The sequence below is a fragment of the Cinclus cinclus genome, chromosome 3, assembly GCF_963662255.1.
Source record: "Cinclus cinclus chromosome 3, bCinCin1.1, whole genome shotgun sequence".
In the NCBI taxonomy this organism is placed as follows: Eukaryota; Metazoa; Chordata; class Aves; order Passeriformes; family Cinclidae; genus Cinclus; species Cinclus cinclus.
The window spans coordinates 79283137-79307294 of NC_085048.1; the positions used below are offsets into that span (position 1 = coordinate 79283137).

Sequence of the window (24158 nt, forward strand, 5' to 3'; positions counted from 1 at the left end):
GCTGTGTCCCCTTCACGTGTTGCTGATGGCAAAGGGGCATGCCCAAAGTGCATAATGGGTATTAGCAGAGGATGTTACTGAAAACAGTGAGTTGGGACTCAGTAAATGAAGACTGGAACCCCGAGGCACAGAAATAGGCATTAGAAGTAGCCTGTGTGAAGTTGAAATGTCAAGTGGAAAACTTTCCTGTGTCCCTCAAACCAGCAAGCAGTCCAGCCTGTGGCTAGAATTAAGAAAGAATCAAGAAGATGGAATTAGTTGCATTTGCACCAGTGGACGTTGTAATGCCTGAATGAGTATGCAACCACTTCTGCTGAGGCCCAGGTATCAAGAGTATGTGAGGTGGTGATTTGCTTTTGTCTGTTCTGTTCAGGAGGAGCAGTTAGAAGCAGTGTTGTCAGCTGCTGTGCAGACAGGTTCTTTAGAACTTCTGACGGGATGCATTAAACACTGGACTTCTGAAGGTAATGGTGCCTGCATAGTTTTTATGTTGTGTCCGTTTTGGTTAGAAATTGTGGCTTCATGTTTTGTTTTTTTTTTTCTTTCTCTTTTTAAAGAGCAGCCAAGTTCTGCTGTAAATTTACGGTTTGTGCTTGAGTGGACGTGGAACAAAGTGATCTGTACAAAAGATGAACTGGACCAAATATGTGAGTACTGGTGTAGTTGTTACTGAATCTTTAAATGGTTCTTTACTTCTTCTGTGGTTGTCTAAGTGTCCTTTGGAAGTCTGCAGTTGCTCAGCTGACTGATGATTGAATATTTCTCCTTGAGCAGGTGTTCCACTGTTTGATGGCTCCTGCAACTTCATTGACCCACAGACCTTACAGTCCCTTCAGCACTGCCAGCTGCTTCTGAGCAACCTCAGCACAGTCCTGAACTGTTTTCTAACAGAAGCCCGAGAGCTTACTGAGAGAGGTTGGTGAAAGCACTGCTAGGTCTTTGGTCTGCTGGCTAAGGTTTGGAAGGATGTTTGGGTTGTAACTGTGGAGACAGGAGCTGTTGTTGTTTTGAATGGCTGGGAGAGAGTCGGATTGAGCTGGGAGGAGAAGCTGAAATCTGAGCAGTTGGGACTTAGATGGAAGACCCTCTTGAGTTCAGGGGAGCAGCTTGTTGTGGAGTTGATGGGGCTGGGTGGGGGAGGCTACACTGCTTGAGCAGTGAGCTGAGTAAGCACCTGGGTGGCAATTGCAGCAAGTGAGTGAGTGTGGTAATGCTGAGAAGTGTTCCTAATTTTTAGCAAGCAATTGATAGTTGTGTGCAAATTGTTGGGAAATACAAAGAAAGCCATGATATGGAAAGCATGTTTCTTGAGTTTTTTTGGTTTCTGATTTTATAAGGTGGTGTTATATTGAGGGATCAAGTGGACTATAATCTGTTTTGCTAAAATAAAAATCCCTGCTATGTGGGTAACAAGTATCTTCTTCCTGAGTGAATGTAATAGATAGGGATTTATTACTTCATTTTCATTTTTAGTGATTCTGTTTCTTTGTAGTAATTGGTTTTTTTTGAGGGTGAATGGTGTTTTTTTTCCTGAAAAATTCATAAGTGATCCAGATGGACAAGTACAAGTAAAAAGAGTTTCACCATGTTTTGTTTGTTCTGCTGAAGGGAGCTTTGTAAAAGGAGAATTGCGATACTGAATTCATGTTTTGCCTTTTTTTCAGGTTTTACAGACTTGACAAATAAGCAGGTGGTAACCAGCCTCATTTCTTTGTATGCACAAGTGGTGATCTGGTTCTGTCGATCCAGCCTCCTTCCTGAGGGTTTAGGTGAGCAGAACTTGTAGTACCAAAACACTTGTGGCTGTGTGACTCCTGTCTGTCTAGTCGGAAGCTTTAGTTGAAAAGCTTGGCCTTACTTCTTTAACTTGCTTTTACTTTTTCACCTCTAGATGATCACATGCATTTGTCTAGACCTTTCTACAATTACCCTCTGATTCAGAGCTACTACACAGGTCACCGACAGAAACTCGAGCGTTTATCAAGGTGAGACTCAGAGGAAATCTCCAGAAAGCTGCCACTGTTGGACTGTGTGAGAGTGGTTGTTTTTGCAGTTAAAACCCTTTGTCTGCACTTCCTCAGCATTACTTGTAACAGAGCAAGAAAGCAAACCTGGAACCCAAAAGGTCATTGCAACTCTTCTCTTGGACTTGTGCTGTAGACTCTTTAATTAATGAGTTGATTATGACCTAAGGACCATCTTTCCTCTGACTCAGAAATCTGTGCCACTGAGAGGCTGGAATGAGTGTTTTACTCTGTCCAAGCCCTTGCTCCCTTTTGTTGCAGAGGAAAATGGAATTCTGACTGCTTGATGATTGATGGAATGGTTTCCCAGCTGGGAGAGCAAGTGGAGAAGTTGTGGCGGAGAGATGAAGGTGGCACTGGGAAATACCCACCTGTTAGTTTACATGTGAGTGTTGTGTTCAGTGAAAACCCCAGGAGCAGCAGCAGTCCCCTAAAGGCAATGGTTCTGAGAGACAGGAGCATTAAAAACCTTTTCATCTTTTATTTCAGGCACTGCTGGATCTCTATTTGCTAGAAAGCATTGAAGAAAGTGACAAACATGCAATTGTATCCTTTCCAGGTTTTGTTCTTACCCCTTCAGTGTGTGCACATACATGTTCTTATATGTTTGTCACCTGTGTGGTAATCAACACTTTAATTTACGCCTGAAACAGAGTGTGAGTGAACAAATTTAGAATGAAGTCCTAGACAGAAGCATTACTTAATTTCTCTCTGGCCTGGAATTTTTCTGATTTCTTCAAGTGTTTTGTTGCAAAGTCTCTTCTCATATGAGAAAACATATTCTCTAAATTGTATTCAAGGGAAAAACTTTGCTTAGTTCTTTTCCAGTTTTAACACAATTACTAATTATTTAAGGTACTTCTATCTGTAACATATGGCTGCTTGTTAGAACAGTGCCCTACAAGTACTGTTCAAGATCAAAAGTATTTGTAACAGTTTTTCTAGCAGCTGATTTTTTTGTCAAAATCATTTGTTTCCCAGCCCAGCTAAGAAGTGTCCGCTTTTTTTTTTGTGTGTAGAAAGTGCAGGCACACAGAGTACTAATTGAGCAGAAGCCTAATTTTTAGGCTGCTGGAACATGGAGAATTACCTTTGTTGTTTGTTGGCTAAACCGAGAAGGGAGCCTGGAGAGCAAAGGGGTTAAAAATGGCCATAGTCCCAAACTGCCTTATTCAGACAGATCCCTAGCATGGGATGTCAGAAAGGGAAGATGACACTTGGAGTGAGGGATCCACATGCATTTCTAAACACAGTTTCAGTCGGCTATTGCTAAGTTGCATTGCAAGGGCACCATAATTTGTGTTGTTTGGTGAAGTCAGGAAATGGGGAAAACAAAACAGCTGTAGAAATTTGTTGGTTTTGATGTTTTTTTTAAAAATAATTGAGCAGTGCATGTTCAAGTGTGTTGAATGTGCAGCTGGTAGCTTCACTGATGGAAGCAGAAGCCTGAGTTTATAACAGCAGGATATAAATATCCAATATCTGCCTTTTTTGATTTCTTCTACAGAAATCAACAAGTATTTCTTTCTGGAAGTTTTTTCAGAATGTTGCTTTGTGGTTAGGACCTGATTATTGACGCAAGAAGTTGTAATATCTTAAAATGGCAGGATCAATACATTGGGGTGTTCTGCTTTCTCCCATTTGAATATTCTTGTTTCATTATTTGCTAAATATAATGTGATAAATTTTTGTTCTTAGCAATTTATTCACCTTAATTCGATACTCTCAGACAATTTACTTGCTGCTGGATATCATGCATTCCTTCCCAAATAAAACAGGAAGTTCAATCGACTCCTTTCCAACTGCCTTTGCTATCCCTTGGGGTCTTGTTAAGCTGGTTCAAGGGTTTTGGCTTCTTGATCACAATGATTATGAAGTAAGTGTGAAACAGTTGAGTTAGACAAGCATTGCACTACATAGCTGTAATTAATAATTTTTAAAAATTGGTAAAAAACTCATTTTTAAAAATTGTTACTTGGGTATTAGGAGCTATTGGATCATTAGCAGCTTTTTTGTAGCACTGCTCTGACATTTTCAGCAAGAAGTTAGGATTTGAAATTTTGCTTTAACTACTTTGACAGGAAACTGATTGAGGCAAAGGTGTAATCAACTTTAATATTGCTTCATATGTGATTTTTTTCAAAGCTGGCTGTGGTTTGGTTTTCAGCAGACTGGTTGGGCAGTGTTTTATCTAAAAGAGTGCTTTGGGTACTTGGGGCATGGGAACAGTGATGGTAGCAGGAAGGTTTGAGACAAAAGACTGCAGGAGTGACTTTTCAACTTTACGGGTATTCTTCCTGATACTGAGTATTGTTCTTGTCACTGTGTTAATACAACCATTTGTTTTTTATAGTGTAAGTCACCTAGTCATTTATTTATAAAAAGCAATGTCTTAAGACAGTGTTTTATGAACTTAAAAAAAAATCTGAATTGTTCCTCTTAAAGCATTCACTTTGTTCTGTCTGGCTGATTTGGTTGTTTTTTTTCCTGCAAATAAGGAATAATTTTTACTGGTATGTCCTGGATCAAGGATTGACTTGGTCAGACACCTAAGTTTGTCTAACCCACATGCAGCCTTGCTGCAGGAAGTTTGGGCTGTGTGTGTTGCCTGGCTGTGTGTATCTGTGGTAATGAAGGTGCTCTCAACTTGCCCAGAATGCCCTGACCCTGCTCTTCCATCCGGCTACAATCAAGACTGTGTCATGGCAGCACATGAGGATAATTCAGTCCCTCATGTGCCAGGGAGAGCACAGGAGAGCCCTCAGGTACATGCAGATGATGAAGCCGTCGATGTCCAGCAGCAGCGAAGTGCGGCTGTTCCTCACCGTGCTGCTGTCCAACAGGTAAGGAAATCTCCTGCTCTTTTGGCATTCGGATATTGGGAAATTGGAGAACTGATGGTACAGATGGGGCTGCCCTCCATTTCCTTTGATCTTTGAGTGAATGCCATCAGTGTGGGGCGTCTTTTTGGCCCATCCAGTGTTGCCATTCCTTTCCATGTCCAAAACCTTAACTGCAGGTGCATGGTGGAGGCTTGGGGTCTGTTGCAGCAACACACCACCAAGTTGAACATAGAAGAGCTGCTAAAGCACATGTATGAAATCTGTCAGGAGATGGGGCTCATGGAGGATTTGCTGAAGCTGCCTTTCACAGACACGGAAAAAGTGAGTTTGGAGAAGAAACAAAAATAATCTTAATTGTCTCTTTGGCCAAAGAAGAGGCAGAACCGTAATCGATGTTTGAAATGTGTTATTTCTCACAGGAGTGTTTGGAGAAGTTTTTACAGACCAAATCTGGTGTTCAGAACTGTGAATTCCTCTTAGTCCACCATCTGCAGCGTGCCAACTACATCCCAGCACTCCAGCTGAATCAGTCCATGAAGACCAATCTGACAGTAAGGGCAGATGTCCTGCAGTGTGAAATTATGAATTAAATGTTACAGACCATAGTTGACCCCAGTTTAAAAAGTTTGTTTGCATTTGAGGAGTAAATATGTATCTTACCTTGTCTTTTCATTCAGTTCCTCAGATCCTTCTGTTATGTATGGTTTAGGTTATGGAAGCTTTTCGTGTTAGTTGTTTCATGGAATGAAGACTATGTTGTATGTCGTGTCTTGTGTCTTGCTTTTATCTGGGAGCACTCTTGATGCTCCACAGGTAAAATTTGCCTTATGGGTTTAGTTGTGTGTTTTGTATTTGTTGGCACTTTTTCCAGCTAGTCTTCCTTGCACTTATCCAAAACTTCCAGGTGAAACTGGTGTGTGCTCCTGGGTGGAACTTGGAGCTTGCTGTGGCTCTGTGCTGTGGATTTCTTCTCCTTTGTTTGCAGAGGAATTTTAGCCCTTAGACAGAAAGAGCAGAGATAGTTGTGTTCAATGAACTTCTGAGAATTTGTTAACTTCTTGCTTTACACATTTCTTTTGTCAGAATGATCGTGATCCTCGCTTGAGAGAGAGAGCAGTTGCCAGAAACTCTCTATTAGACCAGTATGGCAAGGTCCTTCCCACAGTTCAAAGGAAGCTGGCAGTGGAGAGAGCCAAGCCATACCGTTTGCCTTCATCAGTCTTGAGAGAAGGTAATTTTAGAGAAGGGAAATATAATGTGCAGCCAGCCATCACTTGAATTATACAAGGCTGATACTTTTCCCTCTTGCTTTACAGTCCCAAGGCCAAAGCCATTATCAACAGCAACAAGGCAGGCTAATGCAGGAAATGTGCATACAAGAGCAACTTTTATCAGTAAGGTCTTGTCTAAAATTGGAGAAGTATGGTTAGGAAATGAGCAGAGAAGAAATACCTCACAATATGATAGGTAAGCAGCCTTTTATAAAAGTTAGTCTTGAGCTATGTGTTTGGAGAGAGGGAGGTGGAGAGTGAATGAGTGGTCGGAGGAGAGAAAGAGAATTCCCCTTGAATTCTTCTAGTTTTTTGGTGGGAAGATGCACATGAATAAAACTTTGTTTTGCTTTTTTGCACATACACTACATCTATCAATCGATTATAAGTAGTGTTTGGAGAGTTTTTCTGCTATGATAATCCACTCTGTAGAAATATACATATTTACATTATTGCAAATGTGTTTACAGTGTTTAAGACAGCTGAAATTCCAACTTTTTGTCAGTGCCATGAAGCTGTTGGTGTACTGACTTTTATAGACTTGTTTGTGTGTTCACATAGTAATATTTTACCACTTAATGCTTGGTTATTTAAAAATAAGCAGGATTACAAAGAGTGGAGAAGAGGCTCATAATTGTCAGGTCTTTTTCCTACATGGATTGTTGTTAACTTTAATACTGGTATGGCTGGACTTTGAGGGAATGAAAATCAGTTACGTTTTTGTTTTCCTTCTAGTCCTAGAGCTACAGAGCCAGCAGTCAGTACTCATCCTCTCTCTGGTGCAGAGTTGCCTGATGCATTTCTTGGGACACCTATTACAAAACTTTCTCAAAAGTGTTCAAGGTATAGTAGATCTAGAGCCTTCATATTTCAGAATTGTATTGTTTATTATGTATATACATGTACATGTGCGTATGCTTTTTTGGTTTACCAAGGATTCTGTTGCATTTCATTTTGTATCTGAAGAAGTCAACTTAGGGACAAAATGAGGTAGACAATTTGAAATGGTCCCTGCATTGAAATGTAGATGAATTTTCTCCATTGCTGAAAATTAGATCAGTTCTGCACCTTAAAATTGAGGTACTCTTATGTCAGGAATTTAGGAAATTAGGTATGAAATGTAAATAAATAATGAAAAAATGCCCCAAGGTGCCGGTCACTTGTTTATGGGACTGATAAATCACCCCCACCAGTGAGGTTGTATTTCTTGTTCATCCAGTGTTTTTGTTCTGCATCATCTGAGATGGTCACAGCATGCTTTTCTTTTTCGTTTATTTATTGATGTTCCTAGTTTCAATTGTGTATTTTCAAATTTTTTTAAGGTTGCTGGATTTGGTGGTTCGTCCTGTTCCTTCCTGCTCTGTGGCACAGGATGAGAGCCAGCAGTCCCCATGCAGGGCTTCTACTTCTTTTGTGGCATCCAGCCCCCTGAGATCAAATACACATCGCTCCAGCTCCCAAAAGAATCTGCCCAGAGCATCAGAGTTGAATTTACTGGAAACTCCTCTTGTGGTCAAGGTTTGTATTTTAAGAAGTCAGTAGCAGACAGCTGAACGAAAAACTTCTGAGGTTTAAGTGAAATCACCAAAGTTTAGTAGAAATGATTTTGGATTGAAGTTTTCAGTATGCATGTGGTTATTGTATACACAGCCCTTTTGGAAGCAGTAAGTTTGGAACAGTGTTTAAGCAAGGAGCTTTAGTTCTCAGCTGATTGCAGTGGACAGCTTGTCCCATAGCTTTGTGAACTAAATCTATTTTCATTGTACGGAACAACTTGTGAAGTAGCATCCATATCAATGAACTAGTTTCATCCTCGTGTTTTGAAACCCTTTCAGTACTGTAACATAATCTAAGAACAGCTGAATGCTTCTATATGAAGATGTGTAGGGATTTTTGCAGCAATGTCACTTCCTCTTGCGTGCAGCTGATTAATTAGCAAAAAATCGCTGTCACTGTTGCTTTGCAGAATTGCAGTCGGATGCAGTGACTGAAAACACGCAGAGTAGAGTTGAAATAGTGTGCCTTTTATAAGAGCAAAGTGTAGGAATTGCAAAAATTAGTGGGATAGGAGATGAGCTTGCAGAAAACAAGATGTCATGTCCTTATTTCCTGAAGAAGTAATTTTGAAAAATAACCTGTGTTTTGTTGGCATTACGAAGACAAACCAAAGGAATCATAAAAAGCATGCGTTTTTATCTTAAAAATGTTGGTATTTTTGGAAGAAAACAGTGCAGAGGCAAAACTTTCTGCTGCTGTAAACCCAGTTTGTAATTTAAGATAATTTAATTTTTGTCCTTTAAGTACAGTCTTCTGTTTTGAAGATTTAACTGGTCTTAAATTAAGTTTTCTTATTTCTTTTCCTAGAGAGCTAAAGTTTTGGCCACATCTTCTGGTTTTCCTGGGTTTACTCCTCAGTCTATTCTCAGGTCCAGCCTTCGCACTACACCCTTAGCAACTCCCTCTGCATCCCCAGGACGATCAGTTACTCCTCCTCTACGAGCAAAGGAACCTAGAATATCTTTCAGGGAAGAGAGCTCGCATGCCAAGTGGACTGTTGGGGTAAGCTGGGCTGCACTTAGTGAGTTTTGCAGATAATGCTGTGATTTAATTTAGACTTGAAAGTTTGCCAAAACTCCTTATACTGAGAATCTGGACTGTGAATTGGAATGACAGAATTTGGTCCAAAAAAGACTGTGTTGTGCTAGACATTCTATATCATGTTCTTCCAGGAACATATTCATAACAAACGTCAGGGACCTTGGTGAGTTTTATTCAGATGTTGTTAGGACCTCTCATTTTTCAGAATGTTAGTTCACCTTTCAGCTGTACCTTTTCAGATGGTAGTGTTGCAGGAAAGTAAGGAATATAGATGGAGCCTCTTGTTTGGGTTAAATTGTGCAAAATGCACATCTGGGAAAGCAACAAAAGTCATAAAGATGCATTGACGTTCAAACTGTCTTTTTGCAATGTTGGGTTTACTTAAACAGTGGTAAAAGGAGACTCCTGATGATGAGAATTGTAGTGTTTTGTTCTCTCAGTGCTAAAGTTCTCAGGTATGCTTCTTGCCTTGCACCAGGGATAGCATCCATGTACTTTTCAAATGCGTGGGGTCCATCTGACCTGCTGTGGTCCTTTCTGCTCATGCAGCTGTGTAGCTGGATTCTGTGGTTCAGCCCATCAGGCAGTTGCCAGCATAATGTACTCAAATCGGGGGCACAACACAATAGTATGTGCTGATAATCCGTGTGTGAGTAGCTCATATATGTTACAAGGAGCTACTCAATTATAACAAGATGTGCTCTCTCCTGTATGAAATTCTGATTAACATAATTAATTTACTTGTTCCATGCCACAGGCGTAGTTGAACACTGGCATGTTTTAGTAGTGCATGGGTGTTGCAAGGGAAAGCATAAAATAGAGAAATCTTGAGTTAGGATTTTACTAGACAAAGCTTTGTCTTCCTGAAAACATACTGGTAAATGCAATGAAGAGCCTTGAGATGACATTGAGGAAGACTGGTTTAATCTTAATTCTTCAATGTTGTGGAAACTCAGTAAGCATCTAAAGTGTGATTAATTTTTACACTTGGTCTTAAATCTGAGATAGTGCTAGAATGAGAATTAACTTTTCATTGCCTCACAAAGGGGACATGTATAACTTAGATATCTCAGTATTTGTTGGGCTTTTTTTGTTTTGGTTTGACTAAAAGCAGACCCGTGTTGCTGGTCTGAACTTCTTGTTTTTTCAGGTGACAGAAGATGATAAAGTACTCTTTGGAGCTTCATCTGAGTGTCATCATGGCTTGGTGGAAGATGCTTGGTCTGAAAGTAGAGCTAAACCCACTCTGTTTACTCTGAGCAATCCTGGGGATGATGGTGCTGACTTGCAGGGGTCTTCAGAAAGCATAGTGGGAGATGATCTGGAGAAGATGGATGCCAGCAAGGAAAATAGTAACTTCTCTGTCAGATCAGACCAGACTACTTTGGAGTATCATGATGCAAAATCACCTAGTGATTTTGAAGATGATGTCATCTTTATAGCTGCTAAACCAGCTAATTCTTCCACTGAAGAAAGTGTTGATGTTCAAGAATTGGAGAAGGAGGAAGAAAGTGAAATGGTTGAAGATAAACCTTTCCAGATGAAACAGCCAGATTCTTCAGGACGAAGAAAAGAAGCAGGTGTGTTTCATCCTGTAGTAACCTAACTTTCTGAATTTTTCAAATGTCTTCAAAAGATTGAAAAGATTGATGAGTGCAGCAGTTAATGATGAGTTTTCACAAGTGTCCTAGGCTTTTGAAATTACCTCTATGTCTTAAGTCCTTTTTTGTCCTGGACCTTATGAATGTTTGCTTTCCTTGGCTCACATTTTTTTTTTGTGTAGTTGCAGTAGAAAGGCAACAGTATGGGAGTTTTGAAAGGGATACATGTTTGAAACTTCGGCTTTTGGTTATGTTTTAGGGGTCTGTCTATGTCTTGTAGGAGTTTTTACATTGTTTGACTGAAATTATGCACCAGGCTTCTTATTTTATTTGAAAGAAGAGCACAGGCCATCTGTGCATTTGAAATCTTGGTAGCATTATTTTGTTAAGTCCCTGTCCTAGATGAAATGCATAAAGGATCACTTTAAACTCATATGAGCAGTTTAAAAGAAGTGATGTTGAGTGCAACAGGGAAGTAATCCATCTCGTCATTTTTGTAGGATTTGTGGAAGAATCAAATGCTGAATGTCATACTCTTCCTGAGCATAAGTTGCTGTTTAAAGGTGCTGAGGCTGCAACTTCTGGGGCTGGAAATGAAGGGTGAGCTTATGAAGTAGATACATCTTTAGGATCACACAACATAGAGCTGGTGGCTTTTCTGTGTTTGAAAACTGATTTTGACCTGGGATTAGTTCTTTCCTGTGTTCTTATATGTAACAGCCTGTCTATTCTGTTCTGTCTGTGAACAGAAGTAATCTGGCGTGAATGTAATGCATACTGACTAGCTGTGTGTCTGAGCCTTTTTTCTCAAATTGTTGCAGAGCACAGAGTATGATGGTAAAGACTTCCTTCAGTAGTCCTGTACAGACCTTGTGAGAGTTACTAAGCAGATACTGTGAACATAAGCCCTATTTTTTTCTGAAAATTGTGTAGTTAAAAATGAACCCGGAGATTCCTGTAACTTCAGTGGGTTTATTACAGAGTTTGAATTCTTTCTGACAGTATTTTTTACACTTATTTTCTGTTTTCTATGTGTGCTCAACTAGCATCTGTTTGTTCATGGGAGGGGAAGCCGTTTTCTCATCAGGTACTTTAAAAGCCACAACTGCTGAGTGATAAAGACAATGTCAGCAATGAGAGAGCACTTAATTTCAAGTGGTAACTTTCACCTCTACAGACTTTAGTTCAATTGGTTCTGAACCTCTGTTATTGTAGTTGCCCTCTTTCTACAGAAGACAAATACTGCATTATTCTCTGCTACACCTCTCTTATGTTATTATCTAGTGTTGAATAGCTGGAAAGATTGTTAAGGACTTGGATTCGTTGCCTAAAATGAGTAACAAAGTGAATTGCAAATGGAGTCACAAATTGAATATGTTGATAGAGAAGTTTCTAATTTTTCTTGTATTTTTGTGTTTTGAAGCGGGAAGATTTTACAGGGAGAAAGTAACTTGTAAAGCTCTTAAAGGTTTGTTTTCAAGCTTATGATGCATTTCTCTCTTTCTTTTCATGAAGTGAAACAACTTACCAGAAGTCTGAAATGACCTCTTCCTCAGAGGAAAAAGCCATAATGGTTGCAACAAATCCACTGCTCGCTGAATCCCCGGACGCAGACAGTGAATGTATGTTGCAAATGTTCTGTATATTAGGGTAGCAGAGCTCCTCAAGTGAAATGTGCAGTTTGCCATACCACTGTAGGTGTCTCAGATTGAAATAGCAGTAGCATGTTACTGCTAACTATCATTAAACTATAGAAAGAACACCCTCCTTAAAGAAAGTCTTTGTAGAAAGTGTAGGGTAAGTCTTTTTGTTCTTTGTTTTGATCAAAATATTGAGATGCTGGTAGAACTTCAAAGTATTATAAGGAGAGATCAGTATTTTAATGTTGTACACCACTACCAGTTTGTGTGCCACGGGATCTGCTGCTTGATTTACTATTTTAAAAGGTGATGCATCCTCAGTATTCAGACTAAAGCAACTATCTATCAGTGTGCTTTTCCAGCCACATTTTCCTCTTTTTTTCCCCCTCTATGGACTTGACAGCTGATTTTCTTCTTTCTTGCTGTGAGGCTGCATCCTTGACCTGATCTGTAGTTGTCACAGTTTAAACCCAGTTGACAGCTAAGCCCTATACAACCACTCGCTCACTTCCCCTGGGTGGATGGGGGAGAGAATCAGAGAGCTAAAGGTGAGAAAACTCATGGGTTGAGGTAAAGACACCTTAATAGGGGAAATAAAAGTCTTGCGTGCTAGTCGGGCAAAACAATTCATTCACCACTTCCCGTTGTCCAGGCAGGTGTTCAGCCATCTCCAGAAAAGCAGGAAGATGGGTCATAGGAAGACAGACACCATGACTTTGAATGTCTCCTGGTTTTTCCTTCTTTCACTTGCCTTTTATGCTGAATTTGATGCTGTATTTTATGGGATATCACTTGGGGTCACCTGTCCTGACTGTGTCCCCTCCCATCTCCTTGTGCACCTCCAGCCCACTCACTGCTGGCATGGTGTGAGAAGCAGAAAAGGCCTTGGCTCTGTATAGGTGCTGCTCAGCAGCAGCTAAAACATCCCTGTTACCAACATTGCCTTCAGCACAAATCCAGAATAGAGCAGTATCAGCTACTATGAAGAAAATTAACTGTCCTAGCCAAAACCAGCATGGTAGTTCTAGCTTTTGGAGAAAGCCCAATGTATGTGGCAGGATGAAGAACCATATTGTTGACTCTTGCTAGCTCTGTTACTTCTTTTTGCTTACCTATGTCATTTATATAAAGTTTAAAGTAAAATTACATAAATCTCTTCTAGCTGTGATAAGTATCCTTGACAGTGAGGACATGGTCAGTACTCCATGTGAAAATCGCCTTGAGGTCAAGTGTGTGGATTTACCTAACGAATGTAACCCTGAAGTAGCTGAAGTTGAAGAAGGCCCTGTTTCTAGCAATCCTCCAAAAACTGAGGAAATTAAGGTGAGTAAACTGTTTTCCCATTTTGTACAAAATAGAAAATTGAGGACAGACGTGTTCTGCTGACAGTTAGGAGATACTCAAAAATGTGTCCGTTTCTTGAGCTGCTTAACACAAGTTAAAAACCTTAGTGTTGTAAAGGCAGATATGTTTTTCTGTTCTGCATATTCTGTTCCTCTAACATGAATGGAACCCGTCAAGACTTAAGCCTTTGAGAGCAAACAAAACCAAAATAAAAGCCTAAACTATTTTTTAAATCGGCTAGGCATTAATTTGATTTACTTGAATTCAAACTTTCTTATTTTACTTTATAAAAGTAGTTTAAAAGACAATAAGAAAGTTACAGGAGTGCAGTTTCTTTGTACTGGTAACCATTTACCAAATGACAGGAAGATGTGGGGACCAAACTCAGAATTATTTGGGTGCTTAGGTCCTGTACTCTTCTTAACACAACCAGAATTCCCAGTAATGAACTCATTTTGGTGTCAAGATATTTCTTCAAGAGATGAGGGTATTTAGGAAGTGTGCCTCATGAAATCCAAGTGACTTCTTGAAGTGTAGTGTTGAATTGTTGGATGTGATATGTGGCCAGTCCAAGTGCTGCAGTCAGAACTATCATGACTGAAGCTTTAAGCATTGGGGACCCAAAACTGTGTTTTACCCTATCTCATGCAGAGTGGGTCACTCTGGTTGTGGAGCAGTGCAGAGGACACTGCAGTGGGATGGTCACTGTTGGTTGTGTACACAGCTTGTGTTGGAGAACTGTTCCTGGCCCTGGGCAGTGGTAAATGGTCAGTTCTGAACAGAAATACCAGAAACAGAGCATGTGAATTGCACACAGGGACTGCTCTCATCTCTGTGCCTCTAATACATAAACTCAGCTGTAGTACAAAGGCACATTGTTTCACATTGTGGGGTGATCTTAGGGACACTGTCCTCAGTTTCATCTAGCTCCATGTGAAATTAGTCTGTTTGGTATTGAATAAAGTATTAACAGACATTTTTAAACTTTAGGTTATAGAAGATACCTCAGAACCAGCACCTGAAAAATCACCATATAGTGAGCTAGATCCATCAAGTGATCTTCATTATAGCTATGAAAATATAGAGCAACAGTTTGCATGTGATTTGCCTGATAATAAAGACAGTGAATGTGATGCGACTGAGGGAGATGGAGACATTTTTCTATCTCAGAGTAATTTTACCTTAGTTTTGGAAGGAGAAGAAGGGGAAGCAGAGATGGGAGACCCTACATCAGTAGATGCTTTTAAACCAGATGACACAACAGAAGAAAAGCCTATGACCGATTTAGGAGATATTGAAAGCCAGGAACATGTTACAAACTCGGTGTCCACTGTAACTGGTGATCAGGAATCTCAAAATATTGCAGAGTCACTCCCATATGTGCCTGAACCTATTAAGGTTGCCATTGCTGAGAACTTACTAGATGTAATCAAAGACACAAGAAGTAAAGAATTTACATCAGAAGTTGTAGAGCAATCTATTCATGAAACCATAGGTAAAAAGGTAACTAGATTCCAGAAGGCAAAAGCTCCTTTAGCACCTGTGCTAGAAGCAGTGGAAGAGGAAACCAGCAGACATCACTATGGCATTGCTCCAAGAACACGCACGAGGGGACGGCTGAGTAGAAGTCCAGGTGTTCTGTCAGCAGGCACTCAGCAGCTGCTGAAGACAGACAGCCCAGCTCTGCTTGGAATGTCTCCTCGGAGAAGTACCAGGCGAACAAAAGAAACATCTGAGACTCCCAAACTCCAAACAGAGGAAAGTGCTCAAGAGGAGCAAGTACCTGTGATGCCTGTTACTCCTAGGAGAGGTAGGAAACCTAAACTGTCTAATTTAGAAAAAACAGAAAGCAGCCATTCTGATGCACAAACCTTGTCTGACAGTATGCAGCCTGTTACTCCCAGAAGAGGATTAAGGAGAGCAAAGGAAGCTGCATCTGAACTCCAAGAAGGGGTTAATGAGGAAACGCCTCTTGCTGAAGGCAGCAATATTGCTTCTTTTGCTTCCAGAAGGACTAAAGGAGGAAAAAGTTCAGCTGGAAATCCAGAAACTGGCAAGACTGACCCTGATCATAAAGTAAAAACAGCAGTCAGTCCCAGTAGAAGTGCAAGAAAATTGAAAAGCTTTAATTTACAGTTTACTGAAGATACTGTCAAGGATCAACAGGTGCAGCTTAGTGACCAACTCCTTTTACCTGTGCCAAGTAAGAGAGGCAGAAGAAGAAAGATTAGTTCATCAGAAGTTTCAGAAAATTCTGATCTTGATGTGTCTAAATCATCGCTTCCTCAAACAGAATTTAAACTTCCTGTCACACCTAGAAGAAGTGCTAGGAAGGCAGCACAAAACCTCATGGCAGACCCAGAGCCTACCTCTTCTCAGGAAGACATACGTTCAGGTGTGAAAGTAGAAGTCCTTGATACTCCTAAGAGAAGAACTCGAAAAGTGCCAAAGGAGAATCCAGAAAAAGTGGATACTCATGAGCAAACTCCTGCAGAGCCAAGCGAGGAGCCAGCCACGCCCAGGACTATGGTCAGGACAGGGCGTCGGGGCAGGAAGAGGAGATCAATGTCCGAGGAGACCTCCCAAGGACCTGGTGGCAGTCCTTTGCTGCTTGAAGACATAAACCCCTCGGGACGTGGCCAGACATCAAGAGCCCTGACAGATCGTGTTAAAAGAACCAGATCCCGCAGGACTTCCATCCATCAGAAACTGTCTGTTGAGGAAAATGAGGCTTTCCTTTTCTCTCCTCCTCTCACAAAGCTGACAAAGAAATTTGAAGGTAGGTGCACTATGTTTATATATGCAAAATAGGGCATATCCTCTTTAAACCACGGAAAACAAACTGAGGGTGGCTTTAAGTATTGTAAAGAATGTAAGCATGCAAAAGAAAAAAAAATGCCAAAAGGCAGTTCATCTTTTGGCTGAAGCCTGCTTGGTTCTCATAGAAACAGATTATGAAGCTGATCTAAGGTGTGAAATTAAATTAAAGCTGTATTTTTGTAAGGAACTTAATTTCTGTCAGATTTTGAAAACCATGGATTATTTGTGAATATGTGGTTGCCATTGCTTTCCCCCCAACGGAGAAATAAAGGATGTGTGCTACCAAATTCTGTTCTGTTTTCAAGTTCAGGTGAGCTGCATCTTGCAACAAACCATACAGCTGTTTAACTTTGTGATTCTTTTTCATGAATGTGTACAGTGTCAGTGAAATTAGAGTACATAGGACTCTTTTAGAGTACATGATACATTTTCTTGGAATGTATAAGGACTGTTGATGCCTCTGGAATATATCTTTGATTATTTAGGTGCAGGTAAAATCGCTACACTGGTGTAGTTTTGTTTTGCTTTGGTAAAAGAATGAATCCAAAGAGGTGGTTACAAGGGAAAATTGCCTTTGCATGGAATGCTTATAAAGCAGATTGGCCCTTTATTTTGGGAAGCTATTTGTGCTCTTATTTGTCAGCTGCAATTTAATATCACTGTCCTTCATGTATGGGGTATGTGCATGCTAACAATGCATTGTCATTTTAGCTGGAACAACAGACCATCCTGTGCAGTTGAAGGATTTAGATCCGGATTTGTCTTCTCAATTTGTATTTTCACCCCCTCTTTTGAGGTCAAGGAGAAAAAATGTAGCTAGCATTTCCCGAATTGTGAAAGAAGCAGTAAGTAAAACCTCCAGTTATCCCATGTTCTTGATTGTACCATTTTTTGAGATCATACTTTGCGATGCTTTGCCTTTTTCATTGGAAACATATATACAAAGAGATGTAAATGAATCAACTAAAAGTTTTATTGTTTTTCTTCATGAAAACTAACTATGAAAGTCAGTTTTGAATCTGTGTAAATCAAGAATTGATAAATACTGTTTTGCCTTTAACAAAAGGCACAGTGTCTCTCTTTAAACTTACTTGATATGTTGTGTTAATTTCAGAATTTTAACTTTTGGGATGGTAAAATAATTCAATGTGCAAGGTTTGTTTTTGCAAACAAAGAGTACTTTGGAAAATAACTTTGGCATGATTTCTTAATGGAAAAAAACCCCATTATTATTTCATAGAAGTCTAAGAACTTGTTCATGAGTGACATTTTTGTTGTCTTAACATAGGAACATCCAGCTAAAGAGGAAGAGGATACCAAATCCATAGAGTCCGGGGGAAAGCAAAAATTGAAGAGAGGTAGAACTCCAAAATCAAAAATGAAGAAAGCAAGCAAGTATGAAATAAGTTTTGAACAGTTACTTGCATTTCTTAATGAGATGGTGATTCAGCTGTTAAGTACCCAGCTACTACTTCTTCACTTGGCTGTGCAGCTTTTTTCTCGCTCTATCAGCCTGTCCAGCTTGCTGGTCTAATAGGCCCCTTTTCCTCATTTAAGGGTTTGGTCATGGAAATGGAAGAGGGAGGGAATAGGAAAGGACAGGTGGATACTAATTGCAGTGGTGACATTGCAATGCTCTTATATTGTCTTATTCTACCTTATGAAACCACACTCTTCCAGTTTAGTTTCTCGTACAAGGTGGGAAGTGGCCAGACAATGAGTAAAGGGAATGAAAGCAAAATGAACCTTTATGTATCTTTTCTGCCTTGATTCCATCTACCAAGAAGCCCATGCATTTTTTAAAGTTGATTTTATAATTCCATGTTGGTTTTTCCCTCTATTTCCCTCAATACTGTTAGTAATGAAAAATTTATTTGATGCCTATCCTTCTTTTCAGAACCACAAAAGAAGGCTCTTGGTCACCTCCACCAGTCGAAATAAAATTCATCTCTCCTTTTGGAACTCCAGTAGATGGAACAAAAACTAAACAGAAAGAAACTACAGATGCAGCAGGGAAGACCCTAAGAAAGAACAAAAAAAGACTGTCTAATTTTCCAAAGCCAGTTGTGCGCCGGAAGATGCTGTAACTGTTTTTTAAAGTTTATAATGTACACCGCTGTTTGTAAAGTCATCAAAATTGTGTGAATTAGTAAAAAGAAGAAAAATCATCTAATTTGGAAGAGATAATTTATATAAATTATTGTAAAATTTCATAAAAATGGTCTTCAGTAAGTAACTCCATATGGAGTGTGATTTCCTCAGTCAATGCAGTTTTCTATTTTATATTAAGACTTCATACATTTATATAATATGTAAATACAGCTTATTTTAGGAATGTTAAATAAAAGTGTATACTTCTCAATGTGCTCACTGTCTGATAGCTTTTTGAGGGAATATTGGGTTGAATGACCCATATTGCTCAGAACTTTTAATGTTGGTTTGTTGGAGTTACAGACTCTCAAAAGTGATTCCAAAAGCTTTTTAAAAGTTTGTTTAGAATTCCTATAGCAAGTAAACATTTTAAACGTACTCGTTTTAATTTTAAAATTATGTTTGACCTTCTGGCACAAATAATTGGACATACAATACATACTGGTAATTCCTTACATTCACGGTTAAGTTGTACTGTATTGAAATCAGAATGTAAACAATTGTGTTTTAAGCTGTGCAATATTTTTTTTGTATTTGTCTTAAACTTTGGGAAAGCTGCTCTTGAGTTCATAAAACCAGGTCACACCTCATATGTGTCATTATTTCTTTAAATTTGTTGTCAACAAAAAGTTAACTGTACGGATGGTGTGATGCTTATAATAGCATATCAGATTTAAAGGGATACTACCCAGATACTTTGAAATTTGAACCAAAATTATTTTCATAATATGACTGCTACTATAATTGAAATACTTGTCTGTAAACATGCTTTGCAGTATTTGAAACCTGCATATCACAGCACTGAAAACCTGATGGTAAAGCCTATATAATAGTCTGAAAAAGGTACAAAAATGTACAGAAATCTTAATTACAAACCATATTTTTGAATAATTATTTCATTAACAGTCTTGGGTCACGGAGTATATGTCCCTATAAAGTTTCAATTTGTATAAATAAAGTCACAAAGCTATTCTTTTAAAAGCAGACATGGAAGTACTATTTTGATGTGCAGTCTTCTAGACAATGGATTATTTTTCTGTGTGTTAATTTATATATGGATGCAACTTTGAAGACTACATAATGGTGGTACCTGATATTAAACTTTTCAGTTAGCAAAAACTACTACAGTTATTTTAAGAACTAAGTTATTTATTAGCTAATAGCTTGTACATAATGAATGTATTAATAACAGGCTAAGCTTGTGAAAGAAGATTGTTCTGGGGCTGTGATTTTTCTATCTCAGAACAGATCATTCTGGAGAAGCAATTGCATGCAATTGAATATTTTTCTCCTTGGGGAAGTATTCATGACTGAATGAAAGTTTAAAAAAGCAAAGGTCAAATGTTTAGAATGTTAAAGTGACAGTAAATTGAGACCTTTGAGTCAAGTTAGTAATTATTTTCTCTGTGTATTTTGTACTTCAGTGACTATAAATATGGTCAAAGAGGAAAGGAAAGGGAAGTTTAGCAATATTTTTTTATATTGACATTGCACAGAAGTGCAGTGAATAGCTCATAAAATGGGGTAAAAGGTCAAATTTTCAAAATTGGAATAGAATGCAGATGGTGAATCTGACTTGTAGTGTGCAAGAGTATTTGTAAAATACTCTTATTATCAAATGGATTTGACTGGTGAGATGCTGGTGAATATTGCTTAATAGGGTTTTAATGCATTTCTGTAATTTATACTTATATATCTAGCTTTTTGGTATGAAAATTAGTTAGAATAAATGTAAATACAGCACTAGCTGATTTTATTAGTTTTTAGTGTCTATTTTATTTACACCTCAGCTAAAATAGCCTCATTTGTTTGTGCCTAGGAAGAAAGCAAGCAATAGCAAAAGACAATTGGCATTAGATTTAATAAAAAGGTTTGCAATTTTCTAGTAATTTTTTACTTGAATTTTAATTATGTCCTGAAATGTTTTACTCTTTTTTTTTTCCCCTTTCTTTGTAACTTGGATTTAGTGCATAGTTCTTCAATGCTGACCAGTTTCCTCGAGGAGCAGTTTAAAAAGAGTGTGAGCATAATGTGTGGGAGCGGGAGCTGAGCAATTTGAAGGAAATAGAAGGAAATGAAAGCAAAACCAGACACTGTGACTCTGTTTAGAGCCTGAGAAAAGGAAGAAGCTGGGGAAGAGTGTTAAGGTGCCAGCTCAAGGATGGGTTTATAATGAAGTGGAGAAAATAGACTTCACGTGGATGTTTTCTGTGTAGACTTGCTACATGTGTGGAGGATGAGTGGAAAAGATTTGCAGCTGTTTGCACATGGATCTGAGAGGGAGAGATCAGTAGTGCCAGAGAAGGGGCAGGAGGAGTCTGTGAGAAGAGGTCAGATGCATCCTGGTGCTGGATTAATGCAGAAAGCCGTGGGGGCATAGAGCTGCAATTTCCTTGCAAAAAGAGAATTTCACAGGAGCTACTGCTTATTGCTAAATAGAACATTCTGAAGCTTTTCTATAGGAAAGTAATTCCTTGAAGGATATATGCTTTTATCCCCTAAAGAAGTGCTGGATGGCTAAAAGCTCAAGACAGATTGTGCATCTGTACCTTTGGGGTGTAACCCCTCAGAAAACTCCACTGGAAGGTTGACCACACTGGGACAGCAGAATCTTAGCTTTCAGGAAGAGTAAAATGGGGAGCAATGGCAGATTTTATTTCCAGGAAGGCCACAGGAGGAGATACTAGTGATGGGAATATGAATAACATTAAGGCTTGTTGTTAGAAGGTATTTTGTAAAGAAAATAAATGTTAGAATGGAAATGGTTCTCTTGAGTTACCTCAAAAACTTTTTTCTTCAAATATTTATAAGCTAAGGCTGATGAAAGTATTCACTCCAGGTTGTAACACAAAGGAGAATTAAATCTATTTTACTTGTAATAGCCACTCAGTGCTTGAAGCGCTAATTGATTCATGTTGACTTTGTTTATTTGCCTTAATACTTCTACGTGTCCTGTGTGCAAGTAAGGGTGCAGATAACTATTTAATTCCCCATCAGAACTTCCTCTCATGGAAGACTACTCTCAGGGTTGTCAGTGCAATAAATTTGCTGCAATTTCATTACTTCCCATGTAACTAATACATAGCAAAGTTGTTGATTTCTGTTGGAGAAAAAAGAAGCTATAAGCAAAAACAATCTACAAGTTCTCATGAATAGTTAGGCAATGCTTGCAACAAATTAGTCTAGGCCAGTCTGAAAATACTGAAATAATAGAATTTTAGGTAATAGTGTTTGTTTCTTTTGTTTGTACTTCTGTCTTCTGTGCAAACTACTGGGTTTCCCTTCCAGGAATGCTTTTTTCACCAAAGTAGTCAAGATAATGAGTCTCTTAAATATGCTTGAAGATAAATGTTCTGTGGTTCCTGTTGAATTAAAGCTGTTCCTAAAATAAAATTCATTTTCCAGCACTGGGCTGTGTGGATGACCAGTATGTGTGGTAGAGGGGAAAAATGCAGGTTATGGTTACTGATGTGTCCATTCAGGTCAGTTCCTCTTTGGCTATGTCTTGACTCAGAGCAGGTGTTGATGTGCTTGTGCATTGCTGCAGAACTTGGTTTAAACCTGAACTGAAGCATGAATTATTAGTGAATGACTGCTTGTTTGTATTTTGATACTACAACTGGGATTTTAATAACAGTAAGAGAAGGATGCAGGAGGAGGGTGTGTGATTTCTGTGATAACCAACCGCACAAGCATATTATGACCCCAAGAGTCCAGGGCACAGAAAAACCTTTGCTTGTGATCTGACCTGTTGTGGCTTCTGACCATAGTGTCTTCCTTAAAGGACAAGAATGGTGTGCTCATCTCAGCAGACCCAACAGTTACATGGACCAGGTAAGATCTTACTCAAAGAACCAATTAAAATAAGTTTTTGCTAATACACTGTTGTAGACGGCTCAGGTTTTTTATCTCTCCTTATTAATTTAAGTGTAATGCACATTCATTGGTTTGAAGTGGTAAGTAGTGTTACCTACATTTCTGTCATCCTGGAACTGAACACCAAAATGTAACATACGCTTTTGCACAGAATCACAAGATAAAACTGAGTTGGAAGGGACCCACAAGGATCATCAAAGTCCCTATCCTAGCTCTGCACAACACCATCCCCAAGAGTCACACCATGTGCCTGAGAGCACTGTCCAAACACTTGAACTCTCAGGCTGGTGCTGTGACCACTTCCCTGGGGAGCCTGTTTCAGTCCCCAGCCACTCTATGGGTGATGAACCTTTTCCTAATATCTTTTTCTAACAGGTAGGAGGCCTAAATTTCCCCTGACACACCTTCAGGCCTTCCCCTTGGGTCCTGTCACTCAATACAGAGCAGAGATCAGTACCTGCCCCTCTTGCTCTCATGGGGAAGTTGTCCACTGCCATGAGGTCTCCCCTCGGTCTCCTCCACGCTGTGACCAGTGACCTCAGACTCTCCTCACAGAGCTTCCCCACTAGGCCCTAGGACCCCCTAGGCCCCTCTTCGTTTCCCTCCTCTGGATGCTGTCCCACAGTTGAATATCTTTCTTACATGGTGTCTCCCAGGCCGGCAGGGTACCTGCTGCAGGTGGTGGTTACGTTATTTGTAGAAGCAGACAGCACCAGCTCAGCCCTGAGCAGGCCCCGCCAGTGGAGCTGGGCGCGCGCCCTGCGCCTGCCTGGCAACAACATGGCTGCTGCCTAGCCAGGCTGGAGCGCTTCGGCAGGGGCCCGTGCTGCCTGGCGGCCAAGGACTGCCTGACTTGCTGCTCTGGGAATTAAGGTGTCAGATGCAGTTTTAGAGAAGCAGTGGTGACAGGCCTTTCCTGGTGTGCTGCTGGTTTATTGGCGTGGTGGAGAGAGTAGAATCCTTACATTGGCAAGAGAGAGTCACCAAACACCAGGCCCTGTTGCATGGGTTGCAGGTGTTTCTGCAGTTGATCTTGTCAGGTTGCTGGTTGTAGAAGCCTGCTGGAGAATTAAATGTTCCAAGTCCATCTGGATACAGCCTTGGGCAGCCTGCTCTAGGTGATGGCTTGAGCAGGTGGGCAGTTGGATGAGATGACTGCCAGTGGTTCCAGAAGGCCATTTTAGAATTCCGTTATAAAACCAAGGTTCTAGAAGTTGTGCTGGGAGGGCCAAGCAGTGAAATACCACACTGCTGTGTTCCGTACTGAGCCCCTTGGCACCTGTCAGTCTGTCTGTCCAGGTAAAGGAAGCACTGTAGAGACAAGTATTGACTCAGCACAGACTTCAGGAACTTTTGGTTGCTTAGCCGTGTCAGACAGGATGTGACTCTTGAATGAAACCAGACTTATGTGTCAGACAAGAACCACAGCAGATAGCTGGGTAAAATTTGCTCTAATTTCAAATTCTGATCTGTGTTGGTTTTGTTTGTTTTCTCACTTAATGGAAAATCAAACCTTTGGTCTACATCAAATACAGAATTTTAGCTGTTAGGGTATGTTGGGATAGAATGCTGAAATCCTTTCTACTTCTTATCATCTTCTGTATGTTTATGCTTCCTGGAGAGAACAAATTTTTAAAATATTATTTTTCTTGAGATCAAATCTTGTTAACCTGTATGAGAAGACTTGAACTCGGTGTGTTGTTCTATTCCCTGCTATTTATCTTGTCCAACCCCTTGTCATGTTTTGTTAATCTCATAGGTATCAGAAAAGCATGAGATTCTCCTTTTGCTCTGGTGTGGCATGAAAAACTGTCCTGAGTTAATTTTCTTTTTAAGCAGAAAGAGCTACAGATGATGTATAGGAGATTTGTCGCTGCATACTGATGAAGCTTGGTCATCACTTGTCTCATGATGAAGCTTGGGTCAGTCTCAAAGATATTTATGGCTGACATGGGACTATTTTTGCCCTTTTTTTCTTATTTGCAGTGAA

The 24158-nt window shown here is 39.7% G+C and overlaps 1 protein-coding gene across 2 annotated transcripts in view; it reads left to right on the plus strand.

Moving 5' to 3' along the window:
• The window catches only part of LOC134042639 (protein ELYS-like), a 40099-nt gene extending 21217 nt beyond the window's left edge, over positions 1-18882 (plus strand). Inside the window, exons 13-37 of one of the 2 annotated variants that reach the window (XM_062490283.1) lie at positions 374-464; positions 558-647; positions 775-915; positions 1665-1769; positions 1892-1985; positions 2286-2409; positions 2514-2570; positions 3754-3900; positions 4680-4867; positions 5044-5188; positions 5287-5418; positions 5951-6098; positions 6184-6334; positions 6874-6981; positions 7461-7656; positions 8503-8697; positions 9887-10320; positions 10809-10911; positions 11872-11959; positions 13140-13300; positions 13374-13391; positions 14312-16100; positions 16853-16990; positions 17446-17536; positions 18039-18882. In XM_062490283.1, coding sequence (XP_062346267.1) covers positions 374-464; positions 558-647; positions 775-915; positions 1665-1769; positions 1892-1985; positions 2286-2409; positions 2514-2570; positions 3754-3900; positions 4680-4867; positions 5044-5188; positions 5287-5418; positions 5951-6098; positions 6184-6334; positions 6874-6981; positions 7461-7656; positions 8503-8697; positions 9887-10320; positions 10809-10911; positions 11872-11959; positions 13140-13300; positions 13374-13391; positions 14312-16100; positions 16853-16990; positions 17446-17536; positions 18039-18228 — 5124 coding nt within the window. In that variant the 3' untranslated portion in view covers positions 18229-18882. Of the gene's footprint in view, positions 1-373; positions 648-774; positions 916-1664; positions 1770-1891; positions 1986-2285; positions 2410-2513; positions 2571-3753; positions 3901-4679; positions 4868-5043; positions 5189-5286; positions 5419-5950; positions 6099-6183; positions 6335-6873; positions 6982-7460; positions 7657-8502; positions 8698-9886; positions 10321-10808; positions 10938-11852; positions 11960-13139; positions 13301-13373; positions 13392-14311; positions 16101-16852; positions 16991-17429; positions 17537-18038 lie in introns of both variants that reach the window. The other variant, XM_062490282.1, reaches the window with a different exon arrangement.
• The last annotated feature ends 5276 nt before the right edge of the window (positions 18883-24158 follow it).